Raw genomic sequence first — 26,756 nt, 5'->3', positions numbered from 1 at the left:
CTGGGCTAAGGGGATCACATTAGATTGCTGGGGAATTAAGTCAGAATCTTGCAAAGGCGGGAAGGACCACGCATTAGTATTTGTTAAAGTTCTCCAATGATTCTAAAGTGCAGCTAAGGTTGCACACCACTGCTTATGGAGACCAAGAATTCTAATTCAGCCTGGACCACCTCAGGTGTCTTGGGAATGTTTCAGACCCTGTAGAGCGATTCAAAGTTAACTTGAACCCTAGATGATTTTGAAATAGGCATGATTAGGCATAAATCTCTGAATCATGCACCGAGAGGGTTCTTCGGGGCTCATTTGACCTCTCTGACAAATCTTAGTGGCTCCAGCATTTGGTGAACTGGCCTGGAAATGCATGTGATGACAGCTCTGTAGCTACTATGTTCAGAAGACTGCTTTGGTGAATGAGTTAGCTGCAGGGAAGAATAGTTCTGTGCCATAGTCTCACAATGACAGGCAGGTCTGACACTTTAAAGTGGTGTTGCAGCAGGGTACTTGGAGTACAGACCTCAATGTCTGCTTATTCTGCACTTAAATGAGCCACCTTATGACTATGAACTCAGATGCCCCCAGATTAGGATCTCACGAACATGGCCACACCACCAAGTTCAAAGGCAGAGATTTAAGGAGACAACCTCCAGCCTAGGAAACCCAGGGGGAGGGAACCACAGTTCTAGAGGGTTGGCTTAGTCTGCTTTGTGTTGATATAAGAGAATACTGCAGACTGGATAATTTATAAAGAAAAGAAACTTATTCTTCACAGTTCTGGAGGCTTGGAAGTCCAATATCAAGGTAATGGCATCTGGCAAGGGCCTGCTTGCTGTGTCATTCCATGGTGGAAGGTAGAAGGGCAAGAACATATGAGAGTAAGAGAGTATGAGACAGACAGGGCTGAAATAATTTTTTGTAACAACCCACTCTCTTGATAACCCACTTCTGAGAAAATGACATTAATCTATTCAGGAGGTTGAAGCCTTCATGGCCTAATCACCTCTTAATGGTCCCATCTCTTAATACCATCACAATGGCAATTAAATTTCAACATGAGTTTTGGAGGGGACATTCAAACCATAGCAAGGGTCTATCCAGATCAGAGAAAGGACGAAAAGCTAGAGGATTGTTCTCTTTTTAAGATTGGAATGATGCACAACATTAAGGCAAAGCTTTTTTTTGTTTGTTTTCTAAGGATAATAGCTTTCTTCCTTTGTTTCAGACAATTTTTGGTAGCACAATAACTTTTCTAACATCACTATTTGAATACAATACTTTTCCATTTTTAAATTTTATATATATCACACAATAAAATTATGTATATTTAAGTAATATGGAGAAAAATGATTCTTGTTCAATGAAATAGACTTCAATGTAAACTCCTTTACTAAACAATATCTAACATTTTTACCCCTCAAATAGGTTGTAAATGAAAATCCTCTGCCTTTCAAATGATTTGGAAAACTATGTTAAAGAGTTACTGAATGTTTAACTGCTTTTGGACCAAGTTTTATGTCTACATTTGAGATTATATCTGAACATATCTTTAGTAGAGAAGTTGTGTCAAATTCACTTAACAAAAATGTCATTAAAGTTTCTCAACTATGTGTATGAATGGGTGTGTGTAGTAATACACACAGACAAAGTGATTAAGATGGGGAGTGACAGAGGAGAATTATTCAGTATCCTTGCCCAGGTAAAACCTTGTCTTTAGGCAGGCAACATCATTCTCAGATGAAAAAAATTTGATATATACTGGGGATAATTGGCTCTAGAGATTCTCCAGTTGCTTAACTTCCCTCCAGAAGAAAGTAATCTCTTCTACTGGAGTGGTCATGAGTACTTGATAGAGTCATTAGCTAGTGTCCATCTAAAAATAAATAGGAAGAAAACATCTTTGTGAACAGGAGGAAAAAGAGTAAAAGAGAAAAGGAAAAAGAGTCAAAGAGAAAAGGAAAAAGAATTTATATAAAAATTTATGGATTTTAAATCTTCTGTAAACTTAAAATGAAGCAAAGTTTCTCATAAAATATAGCTCCACTAACTTTCTTGATGCACTTAAAGAATGAGGACAATAGAATGACAAGAGAGTAGAGGGAAAAAACAAAACTGCTAAAATGCTGGGGGTTGGATATAACTAGAAATAGAAATAATAATTTCAGATAATAATACAGAGGGGTTGAAATGATAATAGATTATTATAGGTATAACTCAAATAGGTTTGAATCTCTTAGTTGATTTTGTGCCAAAAACTGTAATAATCTTTGCTTATTATTCAGAATTATTCTGAAACTGAATTTATTTTTAAGATTAATGTCATATAAGAGAAATAAGACATGTTTCAACATCCTCAAATATCATATTTATTATATTCTATTGTAATATTTCCCATTTTATCTGGCTATTTGAATTTTTGATGTAACTGTAAGTAATGCTAAGAAAATGGTTTGAGACTAAATTTAGAATGAACTCAGCTTGCAGAATTTTCTTAAGGTAATATTTCCAAACTGTGTTTCGTTATAACACTAGTGCCCCCTGACATATTAAGGCTGTTTGCTGCAGCACGGCTTCTCTAACTAACCCACTGGGAAATACTAGGTTAAATAAAATTGAACAATTTTTTTTTCAGCAGAATTTCTCCGAGTCTATACTATACTAATGTGAATTTTAAAAACTCTAGTAAAAGAGTATACATGATTTCTTAAACTTATTTGACAACATAACACTCCTCCTCTCCTTCACCTCCATTCTCAGTCCCTGGTTTGGGTAAGATATTTAAATTTTATTAAATTTCAACTTGAGAGCTATTGTCTAAGGATCTATCTTCAGCGTTGTCGAGAACTAAATGAAGTCGCCACTAAATTGTTTGAACCAAATAAAAAAAAAACTATACAATTGACCTGAACCAACATTTTAATAATGACCAACTAAGCACATATGCCAAAGTCAGAAGATTACATATGATTTCAGACTATTAGAGTAGTATTTTGTGCATGAATACTGGACAGAAATCCAGGGATTTGCAGTGGGATTTAAGCCTCATTTAACATTCTTTCTGAGTTCTGAGCAGATTTATAGGACCACCCTCCTGTAACAAGAAATCATGCCCAACAGCTATTATTTGGGCCACCAATAAACTGAGTAAAAACATTTCCTATGCCATAACCTTAAAATGCTTTAGGATCCTAATATGATTGGAAAATTCTTACTGTATGTACCTAAAACAATAAACTTTTACTTTTCAAAAAAGTAGTTGGAGCAAAAGTTGTTGCTATTTCAATTATTTCAATAAAGAAATAAGTTTCATTTACTGGCTAAAAATTATTTAGAAATTTAACATAATCTGATGAAAGCACTACAAATTTAATGAATTAATCTCCATATTCTCTGAAGAAATCAATTATTTGAGATTTTAAATACAGAGCCAGTAATGGTCTTATTCTCTTCCTATGCTCCAATTGCTTTTCTACCTGTGCATAGCACATCTGCCTTGTCTTACAGTTCTTTCTGTTTGCATTTGGCACTGTCACTAAAATGTCAGTTCTGGGAAAATAAGTACCATATCTTACTTTTTATTTTTTTTAATCTTCCAGTGGTAGAAGCAGCAGCACTTAGCCCAATGTAAGAGGTGCAAGGGTGAAAAAGGGGAGAAAGATTGGTGATCATGCAGTATATTTATCCTTTAATTTATTACATATTTAAAATTAGTTGTAAATAAGAATTAGATTACTAAATTATCACGAAAATTTAATGTGGGCAAGAATTAAAAGCCTTGCTGAAATAAAAGAGAAATACACCTCACTTCCCTCTCATTCTCTATCATTAAAAAAAAAATTGGCCTCCAGGACCAATTTGATTTGATGTCTTTCTAGGTGATTTCAAGGAACTAGTGGAAAATTTGGTTTATTGTAGAGTCCAACTATATAAGCAGACACAGTTATCACTGGTGACACTGGAAGGTTGATTGGCAGGGCATAGTGAAGACCAATTCTAGAGGAGCTGTGGCCTCCATGACACCCATTCTTGTTCCCACCTGAATGCCAGCTAATCCATGCATACCAAAAACTATAAATAGAAAAAAAAATAGTAATTCGTAGTTGACACTGGTTTAAGGAATATCTGCATTAGAGACAAAAAGAGACAAAGCCTTTAATAATTAAATGAGCTATACTAGAAAACAAGCAGTGGACTGATAATTTTGGGGAAGAGGTCTGCCTACTAATACGGATCCTGGAGTTGGTGATCTGCACTGAAGGGAGGAGAGGGCATATGTATAGGAAGAGAGAACTGGGAAGAAGTCGAGAAAGTTGGTGAATCCACTCTCAATTTGTTTTAGTGCCAGTAGCCTGATCTTCAGGAGTCTTTTGGTATCTTACGGGGTCTCTAACTGTACTTCTGACCAGAGACCTAGTTTGTCTGGTTCATATCGAGGCAGCTCTCATAGGAAGGTCACTTGTAGGTGCTACATAGTTTCCTCCTTTGTTTGCATGAATAATGAAGATATGCAAAATTTTAAAGGCTAGTGACTTTTTTATTTTTTAAAATTAATTCAACCAAGTTATTTGTACCTCCTTTTGCTAGACTAAGAATACAATAGTAAACAAATACACAGTCCATGCTTTTACAGAATTCACAGTTGGGAGTCAAGGGAGAACTCCAAGTCAGAGTGGATAAGTTTAGAGCACATCGTGGGCTGTCTAACCCAACACAAGGAGCAGGGCCTGGAAATCTTTTCGGAGAGGAAATGGCCTGAAGGATGAATAGGACAAAAGATAGAGGACAGATGTATTATCCTCAGAGGAGATGCTTTTTGGAGATGTTTGGTAGTAACAGCACTGCAAAACTGGGAAATGAAAAGTGATTTAGCATCTTTCCAAGTATCAATGTTAAATTCACCAACGTAAAACTTCTTTTTTCCTATTAAAAATATAGGAACATTTACTATTTATTAATTTGCATGCTTTGAATGATTGCTCTGTTTATTAAAAACAGAACTACCAGCAACTTAAATTCTCTAAAAACATAGACTGTGAATTTGTTGACTGTGTATACTCAATCTGGCAAGGGAAAATATCAAAGATTATTTGTTGAATTAATAAAAAAAAGGTAACCAATTTCTCAACGTTCCTTTAAAGGGAAATTTTGAAGGCATAATTCAATTAGAATAATATATATTTTTTTCTGAATAACTGCATATTTTTCACTTTTTAATGCCTTTTTAATCTTTGATCACAAGTGCAACTTGCCTATGTCAGTTGTTGACAAATAATCACTGTAAAATTGAAGTTATTTTTATGGAGTTTTTTTCCCTAACAGTTTCTAAAATGTGAGAAAAATAATAATTTTGAGTCATATGTTTGGCGCGTAAGGACAAAATTATGAAGGTTATCTACCACATTCTTTAAGACATACTTTTACTACCATGAGCACTGGATCACCTGTTTCAACTATGTAATCAAGACACTGATTAGTCAAGCAGCTGTGCATAGTTTTATGCCCTCTAATTCATGAAGTATGCTACTTTCATAAAACTACTGATAAGTCTTTATTTTTGAAAAATTAGGCTCACCTCCTTTCTTGTATAAATAATGTGTTATAAAATAATGTTGGATGTTTAACAGGCACACAGAAGTGCTTTCAGCTAAGATTCTGGCCAAATTTGGTCTTCAAATTTTCTCTTAACTAGCTGGAAGATGGCCAGATATTGAATAATAATAGATACCCCAAAGAAGATGAGCATAAATCTATATCATAGTTGCTAAGTTGTAATTTAAAATTTATGATGTTTTGAAGTACTATTTAGTACTTTATTAGGTATTCAAATTAATATTACCACTAAAATTACTGCACTGTATAGAAGTAAATTTGTTACTGTTGCCATAAATCTTTTAATTTAGTCTATGCAAAATCTTACAATGTACAACTGGGAACATTTTTATTGAGTGAATAAATATAAGTATATAATTAGAATAATGTTAATTATTTAAAAATACATATGTCAACATTGAAATTGGTACAGAGTACTTTATTCCATTCTGATTAATTCTCAAAATATCTCCATACCATAAGCTTGTAATTACACTGTTACTTCATTTCACGGAAGAAAAAAAGACCCTCAGGAAATTGGCCAGCTTGATAAGTTTGCTGGTATATAAGTTCTAACTGTTTTGAAATTACACATGGGCCTGTTTTACTTCCTATTTAGATGTTGTTCTTTTTAATGAAGGAAGACAGGTGTTCAGAATTAGCCAGCGTTTCAAATGATCCTATCGAAAACCTTTGCATGCAATGTTGATTGTTTTCTGAAAATATCTGAGTAGTCAGTTAACTTACAAAGATTAGATATTGCACAGCAGGTCTGATGATTCTACTGTGTGATTAACATCATTGTATATTAAGGAGCAAGAAGTTCATATACAGAATCCTGCTTTAAACCTTCCAGCTTTCTTATAATCAACACAAGCTGGTTACTGAGAGACTTTGAAGAGGAAAAATGAGACATTTTTAAGTAACATTTTTTCCCTCAATGAAAACATGGGCCATTAAGATAACAAAAATGACTACTACAACAAAAATTAAATGTGTGAGTGGTTTCTATGTGCCTGGCACCGTGTTGAATACTTTATATACATTATTAAATTTAACATTCACAGGGCTATTTATTTATTTATTTATTTATTTTTGAGACGGAGTCTCGCTCTGTCGCCCAGGCTGGGGTGCAGTGGCGCGATCTCGGCTCACTGCAAGCTCCGCCTTCCAGGTTCACGCCATTCTCCTGCCTCAGCCTCCCGAGTAGCTGGGACTACAGGCACACGCTGCCACATCGGGCTAAGTTTTTGTATTTTTAGTAGAAACGGGGTTTCACCGTGTTGGCCAGGATGGTCTCGATCTCCTGACCTCGTGATCCGCCCGTCTCGGCCTCCCAAAGTGCTGGGATTACAGGCGTGAGCCACTGCGCCCGGCCTCCAGGGCTCTTATTAGGTGGCCAGACTTATGCTCATTTGCAGATGGGGGAATTTTGGCTCACAGAGTTAAGTAACTTGCTCTAGGTTACATAGCTAGTAACTGTCAAAGTTGGGATGTGAATCCAAGTAGGTTTAACTCCAAAGCATAGTTTTAGTATCACCGTATGTATCACTATACTGTCACTGGTACTATTAAAACATTGCATATTAATTTGTATCAAGCAGTGGCATAATTTGCATCTGAGGAAATATAAACAACTGAAATTTTCTTCTCTGTAATATGACCTAATGAATATTTGGCATTATCTTCGTCTTATTAAATAAAAACTTACTCCAACTTCCCTTGCACAAAACATACCCATCCGTCTTCCCCTGAGAAGGTGCAGTGACCTTCAGTTTATTTTGCTTACACACTGCTAAAGATCCTACAAAATTTAACTTGGTTGTATTTTAAACACATTTCTGACATTTATTAAAACTATTTATACTTCTGTTCTTTAGTGTCTGGAAAATTATTATAGAATGCGTAATAATAATTATCCAGATGCTACATATATTATATATTAAATTGTATATATACAGTTTAATTTCAGATAACTTAGTCATATTTACGAATGCCTAATTTCCTTCCCTAAAGCCACTAAATCCAAATACAAAGCAACACAAAAACAAATAAAAGAAACAGCAGTGAGTTTGTTTTAACAAGCATGTCTGAAGGATAGTGAAAAAGGAACAGTTTACTGGCAAATAGGTTCTTCCTTTTGTCCATGTCCTTAGTTTATTTTTAATCCTTTTAGGACTGTGCTCCACAAAAATTAAGAGGCAAAAGAAAGGGAATAAGAATGATGAATTAATGCAAAGATAGGATATCTGGAATTCTATTTTAAGGATTTTTTTTGGGGTATGATTCTGGCTAAATCATATCTCTGTTTCTCAATATTTTTCTGAAAACTAGACATGCATTATTTGTGACTTGATTAACTTTAGATTCTTTCAGTGTCTTAAGAATATCTTAGAGGGTTTGTATTCTGAAAGTTGCAGTGGCTCTTTCCAGTAATTAGAATACTATTTATTGCAATATTTACTGAGCATATATTGCATATTATGTATTGTGCATGCACAGATACACAGTGCAAGGACCCACTATTGAAAAAATTCAGCCTACGTGTGGATACCAACACCAAAGAGTCAATTTCAGTAGAATATAGTAAGTACTGTGATAAAGATGGGTTCAGGGAGTTAGAGGACTCTAGTGGAGGCCAGCTAACAGAACTTGGGAAAGAAAAGGCAAGACTCTCAAAAAAACATATTTTAACCACATCTCAAAGAGCCAGTGGGAGTGAGTCAGGCTAGAGAAGAGGGTAGAAAATGGGGAAGGGAGTCAGAAGAAAGGGTATCCCTTTTTGGAAAATAGCACATGAAGAAAAAGCTGAGTTGTGTGTCAGTAGTTTGTATGGGAATTAGTGTTTCAGGAGTACAAAGTTCAAGATAGGAAGAGATAGGACTGCAGGGAAGTCTCATATCTTGGAAAGTTGTTTTAGGGAATATGAACTTTACCCATAGGCTATAAGGAGCCATTGAAGAATAGTAGAAGCAGTAACTAATCAAAAACAGTCATTTACATTATTCACAAAAATGACCTGGATAGTTAATATCAATTAATAACTCAAATATTACTTTGTTAAAAAATTTAACCTTTCTTACCAAATCCTTTTACCAGAACTACCCACAAAGTAATGAAATTAACTCATAATAATGAATATCCATTCAGTCTTTGATATAGGGATTTACAAATGGACCAGATTGTTAATTGCAGAAGAGAAAAGGGAGAAAAGTAGGCTTGAAAAATTCATCAATGGTTTATCAGTCTTAGTTTATCACACCAATAGTGTTATTTTGTATAAATACTAATACACATTATATATAGCATAGGAGTAGATTGAGTTGACAAGAAAGTGAGAGGGAACATGAGGACAAGGAAATAATACTGTATCATATATTATGGAACCTGGGTGTTAATCCTTTTTCTTCCAGTAATTAACTGAATGACCTTGGGCAAATATTTGACTATCCTGAGCCTCAGTTTTTGTTTTTGTTTTATAAATAAAAATTGAAGAGAGGTAGGTCAGATTTCTGGAATAGATTTCAGTTGTTAAATGTTATCAATAGTGCTAAGCAACTGAGACAGAAAGAGAGGGAGTGGGTGGTGAGGTGAGAGAAGGAGAGAAAGAGAAGAGAGAGAGAGAAAAAAGAGAGAGAGAGAGAGAGAGAAAATTAGTTATCTATTGTTGCATAACAAGTTACCTAAAATTTGTTAGCTTAAAACAGTATTTATTATCTTGCAGTTTCAGAGGGTCAGGAAATTGGGAGTAGCCTAGCTGAGTGGGTTGGTCTCAGGGACTCTTACGAGGTTGCAGTCAAACTGTCAGCTAGGGCTGAAGTCTTCTCAAGACTTGACTGGGGTAAAGGATCTATATAAAGCTGTTGTTGGCAGGTTGTTGGCAGGCCTCTGTTTCTATCAGGCTGTTGGCTGGAAACTTCCTCTTTGCTATGTGGGACTCTCCACAGGCTTCCTGAGTGTCCTTATAACATGGCAACTGGCCTCCTTCAGACTGAGCAATGCGAGGGGTAGGAGAGAGAGGGGGGAGGGAGAAAGAGAGATAGAAAGGGAGGCAAAGAGAGAGAGAATCTTTAAGATGGAAATTGCAGTGTGACATACCATCATTTCTGCCTTATTTTATTGGTCACACAGACCAACCCTAGTAATAGTAAAACGTTGAGGGAGGGAACTAGTGAATAGTGAATACTAAGTGTTAGGGATCATTGGGGTCAAACCAGGGACTAACTACCATGCATAGTTTTTGCATCTCAAGAACTTTCAGTCAAGCTGAAATACTAAGTACACATAAAATTAAGTTAAATCAACAATAGAAGAGAAACAGAGCAATAAGTCTGTGGAATAAGCTTGTTGCTCAACAGGCCTGAAGAGTAGATAGCTTTCCTTATTGGAACTGCTAATTTGGGTTAGGGTCTCCTGAGGAGGCATGTGGCTCTCTTCTCTTACTGCAGACACAGGGAAGAAACCTTATACCATGTGTTAATACCCTACTTCGTAGCACTGAGAAAGAAACTGGATTATTTGCTTGCTTAAAATCACACTAATGGTTGTATGAAACAAAGACAACTCCATTCTGGAATTATAGGTCTGGAAGGAAGCCATGAGATCATAGAGTCCAGAGATTTTGACATGAAGATTGCCGACAGCCCTCAGGGAAACTGGAAAGGAAAAAAATACGCACAAATATTGGGGACAGGATTCAAACCGTTTATCACATTCTCAAAAGTATCTGTGTTTCCAATAAAAGTTTAAGAAGCACTGATCTAGTCTATCATGTTTATTTTATTTGATAAGGGAAATGAGTCACAAGAAGATAACTTTCCAAAATGACATCATGAATTAGTGGCAGTGGTGGTTTGGACTGGAATTGAAGTCTTCTAGTTTTTAGTTCAGCATACTTTTAGTTAAACCCACTGTGTAAGTAATATGCATTATTACTGTGGTTTGTAACACCAGTAGCTTAGCTGATTTCCTTCTGTTTATACACTCATGCAATTTGGATCATTTCCCCTTTTATTCCCCCACCAAATGTCAAAAAGTGGATATATTTCTTATAAGTGAAAGAGTCATCATAGAGGGGTAGAATATTGCTCCAAAGTATTTATAATGTGAAAAACCAATGTTTATATATAGGAAAAAGAGATCAGCAAATTGATTATAGTTGGCCATCTATAATATAAAACCAAATACTTAATTGAAACTGAAATTGAAACTACTTAATGTCCTACTATTTACATAAAATTATCTAAAATGGACATATTGTTGTACAGTCATATAGGTAAAATAAAATTAACCAAATTAATGCATTAATATTTAAAAAATAAATAGATGGGGGAATAAAACTTCTTTTTATTGGGTATTAACTATTTGTCAGGCACAGTGCTTGGTGCTTTACATGATTTCTCTCATCTAATTCCATTTTATAAATGAGGAAAATAAGGCTCAGTTTGACAGTCAGAGAGTGGTTTGGTGCCAGTAAACAGGAGAACCAGGATCTGAACTCAGGGCTCTAAAAAAATGAAAAGCCGATGCTCTTTCCACCCATTGAGTTGTTTTGTTATATAAAATTCTGAAGTTGATTACTGAAGTATTGTTAAACATTCTAATATTTTAACATTTTAAGTTTTCTATCAAGATGATACTGGTTATAAGTTGGTTTAGATTCAAAAAACTGTAACAAGAAAACTCAACTTGCCTACTTAACTGATATCAGATATTCCACAAATAGAGATTCATTCTTTTTGGCTTAATGTTTTATCTTTCAAAGTGTAAATTACCCCCAAAACATAATGTTTAAATACTTATGAATAGCTTATACCTTTAAAATGAATGAGTAAATAAGATAATTTCCTGAATGTGAGTTTTGATTGGGTAGAACACAGAGAACACGAAATCACCTTAAAAGGAGAAGAGAATACAGAAGTGGAAGAGACTGCAGAAGAAGGAGGTCAGAGGCCTCACCAATCGATACTGCCAATGTTGCCTAGGTGCCCATGACTTAGATTTTCAAATTAAACAGTCAACTCATACTTATTTAGCATCAATTTAAGTCTGCAGTGTTATAGGCTCATTAGGGGATACAACGATTAGGAAGAATAACATATGTCTTGGATCCAGCCTCTAAGAATCCAATTTTAGAAATAAAACTAATATCAACACAAGATGAAGTAAAATAAAAATAAAATTAGAGAGACATTAAATGCTAAATCATATGGTATTGGCCATATTCCAACAGGAGCTCCAGAGGATTGAAGTAGACCAGGAAGCATTACAGACAAAGTAGGACATAAAGATTAGTTAGAATTTCCATATACAGAGAGAAAAGGAGAGGGCATTTCATGACATGGTATAATTTTCTTCTCATTCACCACAGCTGTACTTCTCAGGGGCTCCACATCATTTCATATGTTCAGTCTCTCAAATAACAATGATAATGATTACAATACTATTTTATTTTATTCATAATTCTTATTCTTTATTTTATTAGACATTCTTCATAATTCTTATTCTTAATAGCAGTATTGTGTAAAACTTTTAAAGAAAATGTATTATCTCCTGGCCGGGCGCGGTGGCTCAAGCCTGTAATCCCAGCACTTTGGGAGGCCGAGACGGGCGGATCACGAGGTCAGGAGATCGAGACCATCCTGGCTAACACGGTGAAACCCCGTCTCTATTAAGACATACAAAAAACTAGCCGGGCGAGGTGGCAGCGCCTGTAGTCCCAGCTACTCGGGAGGCTGAGGCAGGAGAATGGCGTGAACCCGGGAGGCGGAGCTTGCAGTGAGCTGAGATCCGGCCACTGCACTCCAGCCTGGGCGACAGAGCGAGACTCCGTCTCAAAAAGAAAAAAAAAAAAAAAAAAAAAAAGAAAATGTATTATCTCATTGAATTCCTATCAGTCACGTGTCTAATCGTATACAATGTTTCTCAGTGGTCAGTAGGAGGAGGGAGCAACCTTCTCATTGTACTTATGCATTTATTTTTATCATTTTGTGTAGTGCTCAAGTATTATAATTATTTGCATATGTCTGTCTGGTTAGAGCTCTTTGAGGGCAGGGAACTTTTCTTTTTCATCTTTTTATCAAAAGATCCATTATAGTGTCCAGAACATTAGGAAATAATGTATTCAAGTAATTGAATTAAGTAAGAAGCAATAAAAACCTGAGTGAATAAAGGTATTGTAAGGCTTCTCTCAGCTCATCATTAAGAAACTCTGTCAATTGTCTCGTTTTTTTCTTTTACCTTATTTTCTACTGTTTGCTAATGGAAAGATGCTATTCTAGCCAGCCAATCTATTCACTCTTTTTCCTAGACTATAAACATCCATACTCTTTCACTCTGCATGACAATATTGACTAGAATTTTTCTTCTCAGTATCTACCCATTCTTCAGGGCCCAGATTAAGTCTCAACTCTCCATGAAGCTCCCCTTGGCCATTTCAGTCCACCCCTGAGCACTACTGAGTACCTTGTGAGAGTAAATATGAGAACTGTAAAACAGTATACAAATATAAGGCATTACTGTTATGATTTTCTCCTTATTGTATTCTCCTAGACTTTAGAACCAGGAGTTGGAAGTATTATAGGTCTTTCCATCTACTCTATCAACTCTTTTCCAATTCCCTTGTCACTCTCTCCCCTTTCCTTATCCCTCACCTCCCATCTCAGCATTAGACTAGTGCTTTGCATAGAGTAGTTACTAATTAGAATGCAGTGTCTTTTATTGTTGCCTGCCATTATAAAGCTGCAGGTAAAGGAAATCTACTAGCCTGGTTATTTAAACATTTGACAGAAAAAGCTCAGTTCTAATTTGTTACTATTTACACTAGACAGTTCAAATACCCAATCACTGGCTTTTCTTCTTTTTAAATCCCTGTTTGGGCTTCCACACAACACCTATATCCCTACTATGTCACTACAATCCACCAAATATGTGCTGCTCACACCACTAATGATTAGGTTGATTAGGAAAAAGAGATTGGAAATGGGAGAGTCAAAGACTGTTGGAAATTGTGTGATGGCAGAGATAGTTTCTATCTCGAACTCTGCTGTATTGCATCTCACAAAACTAGCACAATTCCTGGCACATATTAAGTGTTCGAAAATATGTAGCCAATGAGTGTTTGAACATATGGGATTAGTTATAAGTAGGGTGACCATATTCGGTGGTCTGCTGAAGCCACTTGTACTGATCCATGAGAGCCAATTGTTAAATTTTCAAAAATTTTGTAAACTTGTTAAATACAGCCATTATTAAACATTTAATTACATAAACTTAGAATGAAATAAATAACATTAAAACAAAAGTAATAAATACTCAAACTCTTTAATACTGAATTTCTTTACTATTATATATGTTTTTGAGGTAATTTCTAATGTATTTATATGATGGAAATACTAGATAATGGTATGCGACTGTATATTTCTTCCCAACTCTGTTCAGTGATGTTTTGTTGGTAGCTTGGACCCAACTATGATAAGAGCACCTATGCCACATAAATTGGCCGCTGCTACAAATCAGGGCTTGATTCACTGTTTTGTTGATGTTCTACATTTAAGCGAATGATACAAAATCCACATATTAACAAAAATGTTAATAATGTACATTAAGGTCTTGAGTCTATAACTGTTTCATTGTGAATAGAACAAAAATGAGAAAATAGTTTTCCAGTATCTCTAAAAACTATGATCTAATTCAGCAAAGAAGTCACTCATATCATTGAAAAGTGAGTGAAGTACCAATATACATCTTCATTGATTTACCTTCTTCTTACTTACTAACATAGATGAAAATATCAACAAATATTATTATCAGAACTATACTTGTTCCTCTATTACCACCATGGTTTGGCTTCAGAGAAAACGGACATAGTGAAAGCATTTTGTGAGTATTGTATTTTATTATTTATATGCTTGTGTGCTATGCTTCCTTTATATCAGTAGAATTTGTAATGAGCTATGTGTGCATATATACGTACACTTTTTTCCCCCTGAGAGTCAGTTGTTAAACATTTACATCATGCTTCTACATAAAATCTATCATCCAAACTGGAACACTTTTGAGAGTAAAAGATTGTGCTGTAAATAAACACATCAGGATAGCAGGTGTAAACTGAGATTGTGCTGGGCAAACAAGGATGCAAGGTCACCTTTCTTATAAGGACCTTAGGGCAGTGTTGGAAGCAGTGTTGGGGTAGGCAGTGGCATTGCTGGGATAGCAGAAAACTCATTAATGAGAACCACATGTACTGTTTAATTTTTCATTATAGTATCCCTTCTCCCTCATCAGAATTTATGATTGCTCTCAAGACAATGAAAAAACAGAGAATGGAAGGCCACAATCCAGCTATTTAGCCCAGTGTTTATTCTTTTTAACATTTTAACATTTCAGTAAAACATGCTGCTACAAAAAGATTTGAAAATGCAGGGAACCAAAGTTGGTTTAAACAGTGACAGATTCTGTTTTATAGTATGAAAAAGTAAAAAATAAAGAATATAGATGATCACATGTTTGTTTTAAAAAAATTTTTTAGGATAAAAAGTAAGTAGACAAAGAAATACCATTGAAATTATCTGCTTCAAAACATCAATAGATTGTAGTACGTGGGTCTAATTACATTAAGTTAAAATGCTATGTGTGTGAGAGAATATAAGGTTTATGTCAAGCTGAAATAACTTGATATCTAATGAAGCCTAATGAAGCAGATTTAAGTTGGATCAGGAATCTTCTTAGCCTAATATTCTGTTGCTGACTGTAGACCAAGGACCCTTTGTGAATATCTTCTGTGGTCTATCTCAAAGGCTAGAAATAAATCGCAAATATCTCCAGCTTTTTAAATACTCTGCATGAATCTGTCATTCAAGAATCAATTTAAGCCATCTTGAATCGATGTTTTTGTGATATACTTTGAGTTAAAAAAGATAAATTTACAACCTAATGCATAAAGTTTGGCCTCTCTTTTTTTGTTTTTGTTTATCACATCTCAGAATACTGGTAATTAGAAGCTTTGTATGTAAATTTAAATAAGATACTTTAGAACGAATATTCATGTATTCATATTCATTCATATTTATATTCATATATTCATATATGAATTCATATTCATTATGGTTAAAGTCATAATTATTATATAAATTTCAGACATATCCTCTGTAATCCTTTTCTTTCCAGACTAAAATTTTATAATTTAAAAAGGTTGGTGTTTTTTCAACTTTTATTTTAGATTCAGGGAGTACATGTGTAGGTTTGTTACTTGGGTATATTGTGTGATGCTAAGGTTTGGGGTATGAATGATCCCACTACCCAGGTACTGAGCATAGTACCCAATAGTTAAGTTTTCAACCCTTGCCTACATCTCTACCTCCTGCCAGTAGTTCCCAGTTTGTATTGTTGCCATTTTTATGCCCATGACTACTCAATGTTTAGCTCTCATATTTTAACTTCATATTATAAAGAGAGAAGATAGCATAAAACAAGGATAAATGGGAGAGACAGAATTAAAGGAAGGATGTTAGGAAGTAAATGGTGAAAGATACAAGCAGGGAGAGAAGTGAGGAAGAGGTGCTCACTAAAGAGAAGGAAAAGCAATACACAGATATATCAAGAAAGCAGGAGAGATAAAAGGCAGAGAGATATTCTGGAAGTTCTGAAGTTTCTAGAGATCTTGACAGGTATAACCAGAACACTCACTGGAATTTGGGGGTGTGGGAATTCATCCTGAATTCATCCTTATAAGTGAAAACATGCAGTATTTGGTTTTCTGTTCCTGTGGCAAACTTATTTTTATCATGCTAAATTTTCCTCTCTAGACATTTTTCCCACTTGAAATGTAAGTTTTCTATTTTTTCTTTAGAACATTTTTATCCAAAACAAATGGGCCTTTTGCTTAAGCTGTTTTATATTTTGTTAATTTTCTACTAGTTTGGTTCAGATAAATGTCTAGATCATGGACATACTAATTACCTTGCTCTGATCACTATACACTATATATATGAAAACATCACTGTGTACACCATAAATATGCAGATTTATTACATCAATTGAAAGAATAAAACAAAATATAGAAAAGTATATGATCCATCAAGTTCAGATGATAATAGCTGTCCAGTTTTTAAAAACTGCAAGTATCTGTTTAAAGTCCTGCTCATGTTAGCCAAGAAATAATAGTAAAAGAGAGTGTATTTGAAACTCTCTTATCATCAGATTCCAATTACCAGATAATTTCAAACTGCAATTTAATATGATCATTTGAAATTAGAAAGTTTACTAGACAAACATATCTATACTATTATTAATACTTTCTTGTTAAAAATGCTCAAATATCAGACTTCCCCATCTACATTATCATTTTATACAAATTCATGATTTTTTTCCTTACTGGAATAAACATATTTACAATGTTAGTTTTCTTGTACATTAAAACTATGGTGTATTTCTAAATAACAATGTTTTATTAAATAATTCATTACCTTTTAAGTCAAGATTAAGAAATTAGTGTATTATAATTGGGAGTAGGTTGACAACAATTTCACTGAGGAAGACTTCACTCATTGATAAATATGGGAACACTTTTTTCTTTTTAAGTTAAGAACCACTCATCTTAGAAAATCTTAACTGAATGTTACACGGACTCAAAGGGCAATTAGATCTAGTTTATTAAGATTTAAATTAGTACAGTTCAATTCAGTACTCATGGAGCACCTTCCATGTACAGGTGACGTTGTGTAATAATGGATACAAAGATAAACAATGTGACTTTTACCTTTAATGTACTTCTATAGGAAATAATTTGGTAAGTTACGATAGTTGCTAGTAAGTTTCATATGAACAAAGGAGTGATAAGGAGACTGAAAGAGAATATTTCTGGGTGCACCTAAGGAGGTAAAGGGGAAGTAAAGTTCTTCCAGAAGAACTGGGAAAGAAAAATGTCCTGGTAAAGGTGCATTTGCTTGAAGGAAGGATTGGTAGGAGGATTTCATAGAGGGTAAAGAGCTTTTTTAAAGAAGAGAACAAACTGTGAAAAAAAGGTGCAGATGCATTAGGACAACAGTGAGGAATGGGGATCTCTGTCCTGTCTGGCCAGAGAATATGGTGCAAAGAAAGTGGTAACACAGAGCTAGTGAACAGATAAAATGCTTCAAAACATATTTTAACTTTGTATTAAAAAAGAGAAGATAGCACAAAACAAGGATAAATGGGAGAGACAGAATTAAGGGAAGGATGTTAGGAAGTAAACGGAGAAAGATACAAACGGGGAGAAGTGAGGAAGGAGTGCTCACTAAAGAGAAGGAAAAGCAATATACAGATATATCAAGAAAGCAGGAGTGATAAAAGGCAGAGAGATACTCTGGAAATTCTGAAGTTTCTAGAGATTTTGACAGGTATAACCAGAACACTCACTGGAATTTGGGGGTGCGGGAATTCATCCTGAATAAATGAACTGTGATTCTACTGATGTTACCCTAAACACTAAATAAAATCATGTTAAAGGTAAACATGCAAGCCTGTGGTTTCCCACACTGATGTAAGGCTTTCAAAAAGTGATCCCTGTAATAATAATTTAGGTGGACAAAGTGTTATTATATAATCCACCAGGCCCATTGTAAATAATCTTGCACTATATTGTTATTTCTTTTGACACTTGTAAGAGCTTGAGAATATTAACTAAGAAACTCTGTAACATGGCTGCCAAAATACTCTCTTATCACTTTGAACTTTACTTAGATGTAAATACATTTTGAGCTTCTGTGAAGTTAAGAAGTAAGCAAAGATTACAGAGCTAGTTAGTGATAGAGTCAGATTTGGAACATATGTTTCTAGATACCCAGATGTGCATTAAAAGAGTCAAAGTGAACAATATGGTAGCTAGTATAGAAATCATGCTAGAATAAGAGCTTCTCAATCTAAATGTGATTTAATTACTAAGTCTTGGTAGCATATGCATTGATGTATTGTTTGTCAGGTTTAAAATAAATGTTCACCATCAGTAGTGTATTTGCTTGGAGTGAATTTTCTGGTAAATTTATGCAAATTAGTAGATTTCAAAACCATCTCCTTCATTTTTTAAGATGATGATTTGGGTAAAACATGCAATCTATTCATGGATAATTGTTAATGCTTAAGGAAATTTTTATTGGAATGACTTTGTCCTCATTACTGCTTGCTCCAAACTAATTCAACTAACTGGTCACCAACATGATGGAGAAAACATAAAATCCAAGATTCACAGAACGAGAATGAATTGAAGAAACAATTGGTTTGCCTTTTGTTTTTCATGCAGATTAACATAAGGTAGAGGTAGAATCCTCAGGCTCTTGTCCTTTACAGACCCAGCTTTTACTTCTGCAACCAGAGAAGAACTTCACCATTCAAAAGCTGCTCCAGATATCTTACTGATTTGAGAGTTCAAAATTATTTTAATGTCCAAGAGCATATACAGATTTATAATCAGTAATTACCAACCTTATCAGAACTTCAAAAGACAGAAATATGACGCAACATATTATGCTCCTATTTACCGCTAACATATTTGAGGGCTAGATGAATGAAGGTTATCTCAGGATCTCTATCATAAATTACTAGAACTTTCTTTTCAACCTTCTTCCTCACATCTCACTATTGTTGTCTCCCCAGCTCTTCTGTTTTTTCTACATCTCCCTCCAACTTTGTCTCCTTTCCTGTTACCTTTTCTGCCTCTTCTCTTTTCCTTATTCTTTTTTCTCTTCCCTTCTCTCCTTTCTTTCCATCTACCTCTTTTAATTCCTTTTCTCCATTTCTTTGCTTTAACTAACCACAATAGAGAACTGAAGTGCATATTAATTGTTCATTAAAGTGACTGGGTAAGTTTCGTGTGCTTAAATTTAAAAAGCAATTTTAAAAGAGTATATTTATTGTTTTAAAAAACTCCTAACATAAGTTAATCAAAATTCACAGAAAAATGATTAAAAATAAATATACTACATTACAATAGTGATATTTCTGGTTATTTTCTTTACTTTTTTCAGTGATTTCCAAATATTCTTTGATGGGCATATACTATTTTTTGATGAACATCCATGTGTGTGTGTGTGTGTGTGTGTGTGTGTATATATATATATATATAAAATAAACTATGTTGCTTTTAATACATGTGGCTGTCAATTTCCTCTCAGTCACACTCTGATAAGGAAGGCTCCCTCAAATACCCAGTAGTCTAAGCAATCCAAGACAGATAACTGGAAAAACTTTTCTTGAAGCTCTCCAAGAAAGAACCCTCTACAATTTTCTTTAGCAGTCGATTCCAATAGTGTATTACAGTTGGATACTTTCTCATATTTAGGGAAATTACTCCTGCTTCAGTTTAAGCCCCTTTCCTCAGACTCTATTTTTGCATAAGAATAATATGGATATGCCACTAAAAAAACACTTTCACAGGGGAAATAACATTCTTTTCTGTCTGCACTCATCCCGTGGATAAGTAATTTCTGGCTATTTCAAATGCTGGTCTGGCTAACAGATAGGAATTCGAACAGAGACTTGAATGATAGCTTCAGTCTTTAGAGAAGTGCTCACGTTAGAACTATCTCAGACTACATTTCTAAGTCTAAGTTTTTCTTGGTGCCTAATTTCCATCTGCATAGGTTCTTATTGGGCTCCTAGTATTTATTGCTAGTTATTTCTATATGGAATAAAACAATCATGAAATCAATCTAAAATAAGACCATAAATCGGTAAATGGTTTTTACTTCTATATCTACAAATTGTCCCCTATAGGACAGTGATTTTAGTATATAAAGACAGTTATATTTCTATTTAATCTTATCTTTTCTAGGCTAAGTAATGTAAATTCACTCAACCATTACACTTAAACATGATTTCTCAGATTTTCACCACCCACCAGTCCTCTTAAGAATACCACCTAAAATAGGATATCCAGAATGCAGTGCTCCAAATTGCGCAGGGTGGGGCCAGAATCAGCAAGATTACTGCCTCCTTGGCAACCTTACACTTCTATTAAGGCAGCCAAGCTTGCCTTCCCATTAATATAGTTTAAGGCAAATATGCCATACTGTCGGCTCATCTTAAGTTTGTCCAGCTCCCTTTCAGATGAATTGCTGCCAAGTTAGGTCTCCTTTGTTTCTATACTTGTGCAATTGCTTTTAGTATTTATAGTGCCTTGCTTTTCTCTTTCTTAAATTTTGTTAGCTTCATCCCAGTATCACAGGCAATTATAAATAAAGATACATGTAAACGAGATCAGATATCCATAAAGATTACTTAACTTTAGAGATATTGTCATCCTGTGAATTCTAATGTTATAATTTCTGAGTTGGAAAACAGGTTTTTAGAAATGTATAGAGGGAACACTCCACAGACATACGCAAAGAAAATGTCATGCTCAATCACAAACTAGACCGTGACACTGCCATTCATACAAATGTGGTTGCATAAGCCCATAAGGAATGGATCAGCAATGCATGTGCCAAAGTTGTATAAATCCGTAAGACGGAGAAGAAACAAATTAAAAACAGAGTTATGGAATAAACATGCCGTCTTACAGGGAAATTCACTATAAAGAAATTCACAATAATGGAATTAGAATGGCAGAAGAGTGAATTTAGTTTCTATGTCAAGACTCATCTAACAGAAGAATAACCGAAAATTGAACAACTGATGAAGTGTGTGTTCATTGCCCTCCTCATCATCTTTTAGCAGTTTCCTGTCAATACAGGCTATCTCTTTCTTCCAAATCTTGGAACTTTTATTGTGTTCCTGACTGTCTAGAGTTCATTTCTTTGGGCCTATGTCACTGATTATGTTGCTACAGATAATATTTTTCCCTTACACTGACCCTTCAAAACTATCCTGAATGCCACTTTTAAGCCACCCTTCTTAGCCAAGCACACCATTAGAGAGCCATTTTATAAACTGACATTATTAATGGTAAATAGTTCAACGTGTAAACTTTCTCAGAAATATTTACTCTTTAGTTATGTGCCCCTGAAAATATGATGCTTAATGCAGAGCAATTAGTTTCCAATGGTACAATTCAAGGGCTGCGGCCAGCAAGAGTCTGAATAAGACAGACATTTTAGAGAACAAAAACTTCCTTATGCCTCTTGATTCCCACATCATAGGTTTTCAATTATGTTCTTGATCTTTAAATCCAGTTTAACAAAATTAATAACACTGAGTTTGTTATGATAGTTCATTTAAAAATAAACCTCATCTGTTTTACTGTAAAATCTGTTACAGGCAATTGGATAGTTTAGGTTTTTTGTCTGAGGCCGCCCAGTTATTCTTTTCCACATGTAGGCTGAACCTATTTGGGAAAAAAACTAAACTAGAGATGTAGTTAGCATAGCTACAGCTAATCAACTCATTCGAATGCTCCTTCCCCCGAAAATATATTTCCCTGGTCAGTGCCATCTGCATGTCTGTGAGTGGGGAAATATATGTCTAAAAACAGTTGTTTTTTTTTTTTTTTTAAATGATAGTTTAATTCAATCAAAATTTTAAGTCGGATAGAAATCCCATGACCTAGAAAAAGTATATCAGAAAACAATTTTCTTTAGGGTTTATATGTATTTGTTTCCAAATATTAACTAAGAATATGGATACTTACATACAAAATACATAATACTGTCATTTAAAATTTTAACCAATTAGAACTTGCCAATTTCTACAGAAAACTTGACAACTACATATATTTATGTATCATAGAGGCTAAGGTTTTGTGAAAGAAGAAATTATAAAAACTAAAAAAGTTTTATTAGACACAAAATTAGTATCACAATGATAAACTATTTTTTCTTCTGTAAAGTGTTGCAATGAATAGTATATATTTTTAAGCAACATTCAAAATTACAGAGAAGTCTATGCATTGCTGAGAAACATGTATATATGTTTGCTGAAATCTATATGTATATACAGATTATAATATCAACAATGAGATTAAATTCTGAAATCTCAACATTACTAAAATTTTAGTCTTTATATTTTTTTCTAAAGCTTGTTACAATTCCTCTTCAACTTTAAATGTATTGACTACACATTCATCGACCTTGATAATTTCAGTAAACACGAAGTGAAACACAGCACAAGCCAAACTTAACTCTAATTTTTATGCATGTCTCAAATCATGAAACATGTCTTCTAAATTTGAAGGCTTTATTGGGGATTAATACTCCTAAGTTTTATTTAGAATCATTTATTAAGTGAGTTTTAAAAGTAATACTTATATAGCAATCAAGAGAGATCAAGTAAATCTTTTGCCTAGGAGAAAAAAAATAAGACCCACTTTGTAATCTCCTAGGAATTATTTTGCATGCGGTTCTTCCAGTAACTCCAGGATCCAGGATGCTCTCAGAATTTGAGAGACTGTGTTTAATAACTAGTGAAAAAATGCTATTTGAGAAACTTTCTCTCAATATGATATCCTACATCACTACTTGACATAGATTCAAAATTTGATTTAATACCAAGCAGATTTTTTTTTTTTTGAGACAGAGTCTTGCTCTGTTGCCCAGGCTGATGTGCAGTGGCACGGTCTTGGCTCACTGCAGCCTACGCCTTCTAGGTTGAAGCACTTCTCCTGCCTCAGCCTCCCGAGTATCTGGCACTACAGGTGCACGCCACCACACCCAGCTAATTTTTGTATTTTTAGTACAAATATTACTGGACTGGGGTTTCACCATGTTGGCCAGGATGGTCTCGAACTCCTAACTTCAAAGTGATCTGCCTGCTTTGGCTTCCCATTGTTCTGGGATTACAGGTGTGAGCCACCACACCCAGCCCCAGCCAGAATTTTAAATGTTAGTTACCTTACTGTTTCAAATTTATGAAGATTGAAATGAACCCTTGTTGACATATATTTCTATACTTGCTGTGGGAAAAAAGTTTGGTAAACAAATTAACATGTAAAAAGCTGCCAGAGAAACTGGATGTTATTTTCTGGTTCTTCATAAAAATATCTATCCAGATTTTTTAATGCAGTTACAAGTTATTATTGTTTTTTTAACTTAAGCAACTACCTTAAAGAAAGCTCTTTTGGATGCAGTCTTTAGGAAATATAATAAAAAGACCTTAGTTTGGGTTCAAATCTGAGATTTGACAGAAATCCTATCATTTCTGGGCAAATGACTTAATCTCTCTGAATCTTGGTTTCTTTATTGGGTGACTGAGATAGTATCTAATTTATGTGCTTACAAGATTATTAAAATAATAAATATTGTATATGTGAATCACAGCACAGGGCACAGAATAATATAAGCACTCGGTAAATGTTAGCTGTTATATGCCTTGCTTACTATGGTATAAACAAAAAGATGATAAAACTAAATTTCTTTAAATATTTTAAATAATTCAAAGTCAGGACTTTATCACTTTAAATTTTTATCACATTAAAAGGTTTTCCTTCCATAGGGCCAAAATTCACAAATTACTCTAGTTAAAAAATGTACTGCTAATATAATAATCACTTTTCTCCTTTCTCTTACCACTGTGGAAGTGTGGTTTTCATAAATAATCTTAGATAATCATCCTAAAATATTGCATTGAGGTTAACGAAAAGTGGTAGTAGCATGTTTGGTTCCCATTTTATATTCTCTGTAATAACAAATGTATTTTTCTTTTTAAAAAATTTGAATATGCTCTATCTAATGTAATAAATCATTTCAACACATAATCAGTATAAAAATACATACATATTTTCATCATTATTATTATTTTTTATTTTAAGACGGAATTTCACCATGTTACCCAGGTTGGTCTCATACGCCTGAGTTCAAGCCATTTGCCCACCTCCGCCTCCCAAAGTGCTGAAATTACAGGCATGTGCCACCGTGTCTGGCCCAGTATAATAATATTGATGAGATATTTTACATTCTTCCTTTTTGTACAGGGTCTTCAAAATCCAATGCATGTTTTTTCTTTACAGCACACCTCAATTCCAACTATTCACATGGCAAGGGTTCAGTAGCCACATGTGGCACGTGGCTCTTATGCAGGACAGTGCAGTGCAGACCACGTGACCGTCAGGGACCATGTGTTACTCTGCTCATAACAACCATATTTTTCTACTCATACATTCCGAGGTAATTGTATCTAGACTTATGACTTCAATTATGGCCCAGATGCTGTTTAATCTGAATTCTGAAATTTCATGTCTTTTCCTTTTCTTGAGCTCTTTTTACATACATCTAATGGTCACTAGACAGCTCTCCTGATGACCTCCAGGAAATTCAATTTCAGCACGTTCCCAATTGAACTCATGATCTTCCCCCTCAAACCTGCTCTTATCTTATACACTTTACATAAGAGTTCTGCCATCACTTACTCATTTGACCAAAATGAAAGCCTTGCACTCCTCCATCTCTTCTAGCTCCCATTTTTAGTCACCAAGTCCTACTATTCTATCACTTGAAATGTGATACAATATTTTAATATTCTCTTAAACTGAATCCTCAAATCTCCTAGGAAGTTTATATGGCTAGGGAGGCAGTGTGGTGTGATAGAAAAGATGTGTCAGACAGGTGTAGATTTGAAACTCTGCTTCACCTCTAGTTAATGTATAACATAGATGGGGCATACTTTTATAAAAGAAATACAAAGTGAATGACATATTGAAGATTATATAGTTAGCATTTTATCCTCAGAAATACAGACTAAATAAACTGCTTTGGAATCTCTGAAATATACCATGGATTTCCAGAAGTTTCATAGAGGACAGGGCACTTGTTGGGTCTCTCTTACGCATTTTCTTCTCTTTTCCCCCTTTCCAGTTTAATTCCAGAAACACATCATTTATAAAGTAAAGGAAGAAACACTAATACCATCCTAGGTAAAAGTCCTGGTAATAATAAGAGCCAATATTTATTGAGTGCCTGCTCTGTTTATAGAAAGTATTTACCTATTAGCATATCTTCAAGTAAATTCAGTTCTGCTGTGGAACTCCCTACTAATGAGAAAACATTGGTTCCACTCAACTTATCTGTACTTTAAGACTAGAAGAGGTCTCCAAGATCTAGATATTCCCCATAATTATACTCTTTATTTATTTTATTTTTTATATTATTTTATTGTTTTTGAGACGAAGTCTCGCTCTGTCACCCAGGCTGGAGTGCAGTGGAGCAATCTTGGCTCACTGCAACCTCTGCCTCCCGAGTTCAAGTGATTCTCCTGCCTCAGCCTCCCGAGTAGTTGGGATTATTAGGCACGTGCCACCATGCCCGGCTAAATTTTTGTATTTTTAGTAGAGACAGGGTTTCACTGTTTAGCCAGGATGGTCTCGATCTCCTGACCTTGTGATCTGTGTGCCTTGGCTTCCCAAAGTGCTGGGATTACAGGTGTGAGCCACTGCACCCGGCCGTAATATATTCTTAAAGCACTCTCTGCAGGCCTTCAGTCTCACCCTGTTCCATTAGCCAATTCCAGGGATTTTAGTGAGGTGGGATGGAAAACGGGTACCTTGCCCCTATACAGCAGTATGATTTAAAGTGTAGTTGGGGGATCACCTGTATTAGGATCACCTATTTTACTTGTTTTAAAGCATATTCCCTAAGCTTCAACCCTCACCTATTGAGTCAAAATCTCTGTTGTTAATTGGCCTCTCAGGTGATTTGTATGCATGCAATGTGACAGGCACCTCAAGTCTGGTGATATTCCTGTTCAGCTATGTGTCAGGCATTCTGCTAGGTGATTAACAAAGTGGCCATGGTATCCCTAATGTATAGTGCTTATATTTGTCATGAATTCATCTGGCATGAAAATCAAGGTCAACTTGTACTTATACACAGCTTTCTTTTCTTTTTTTTTTTTTTTTAGTGTTCAGAAACTTGTCATGAGCATATTTATTTATTTATTTATTTATTTTTATTATTATTATACTTTAAGTTCTAGGGTACATGTGCATAACGTGCAGGTTTGTTACACATATATACTTGTGCCACGTTGGCGTGCTGCACCCATCAACTCGTCAGCACCCATCAACTCGTCATTTACATCAGGTATAACTCCCAGTGCAATCCTTCCCCCCTCCCCCCTCCCCATGATAGACCCTGGTGTATGATGTTGTTCCCCTTCCCGAGTCCAAGTGATCTCATTGTTCAGTTCCCACCTATGAGTGAGAACATGCGGTGTTTGGTTTTCTGTTCTTGCGATAGTTTGCTAAGAATGATGGTTTCCAGCTGCATCCATGT

General features: G+C 34.9%; 2 protein-coding genes across 8 annotated transcripts in view; one reads left to right on the top strand and one right to left on the bottom strand.

The window, feature by feature from the left end:
* The window catches only part of LOC116275848 (protein FAM227B), a 290,793-nt gene that overhangs the window by 112,538 nt on the left and 151,499 nt on the right, over positions 1–26,756 (bottom strand). Inside the window, exon 12 of one of the 7 annotated variants that reach the window (XM_031668715.1) lies at positions 9,245–9,574. The exons of the other annotated variants lie outside the window; for them this stretch is intronic. Coding sequence (XP_031524575.1) covers positions 9,570–9,574 — 5 coding nt within the window. The 3' untranslated portion in view covers positions 9,245–9,569. Of the gene's footprint in view, positions 1–9,244; positions 9,575–26,756 lie in introns of those variants that run through there. 7 annotated transcript variants of the gene reach the window in all.
* Positions 1–26,756, top strand: part of LOC116275849 (fibroblast growth factor 7) — a 67,359-nt gene that overhangs the window by 6,505 nt on the left and 34,098 nt on the right. The gene's annotated exons all lie outside the window — the stretch shown is intronic.

Source organism: Papio anubis, chromosome 7 (assembly GCF_008728515.1).
Source record: "Papio anubis isolate 15944 chromosome 7, Panubis1.0, whole genome shotgun sequence".
In the NCBI taxonomy this organism is placed as follows: Eukaryota; Metazoa; Chordata; class Mammalia; order Primates; family Cercopithecidae; genus Papio; species Papio anubis.
Note: the sequence above shows the minus strand (reverse complement) of the source record. Positions and strands in the feature narration are given on the sequence as shown.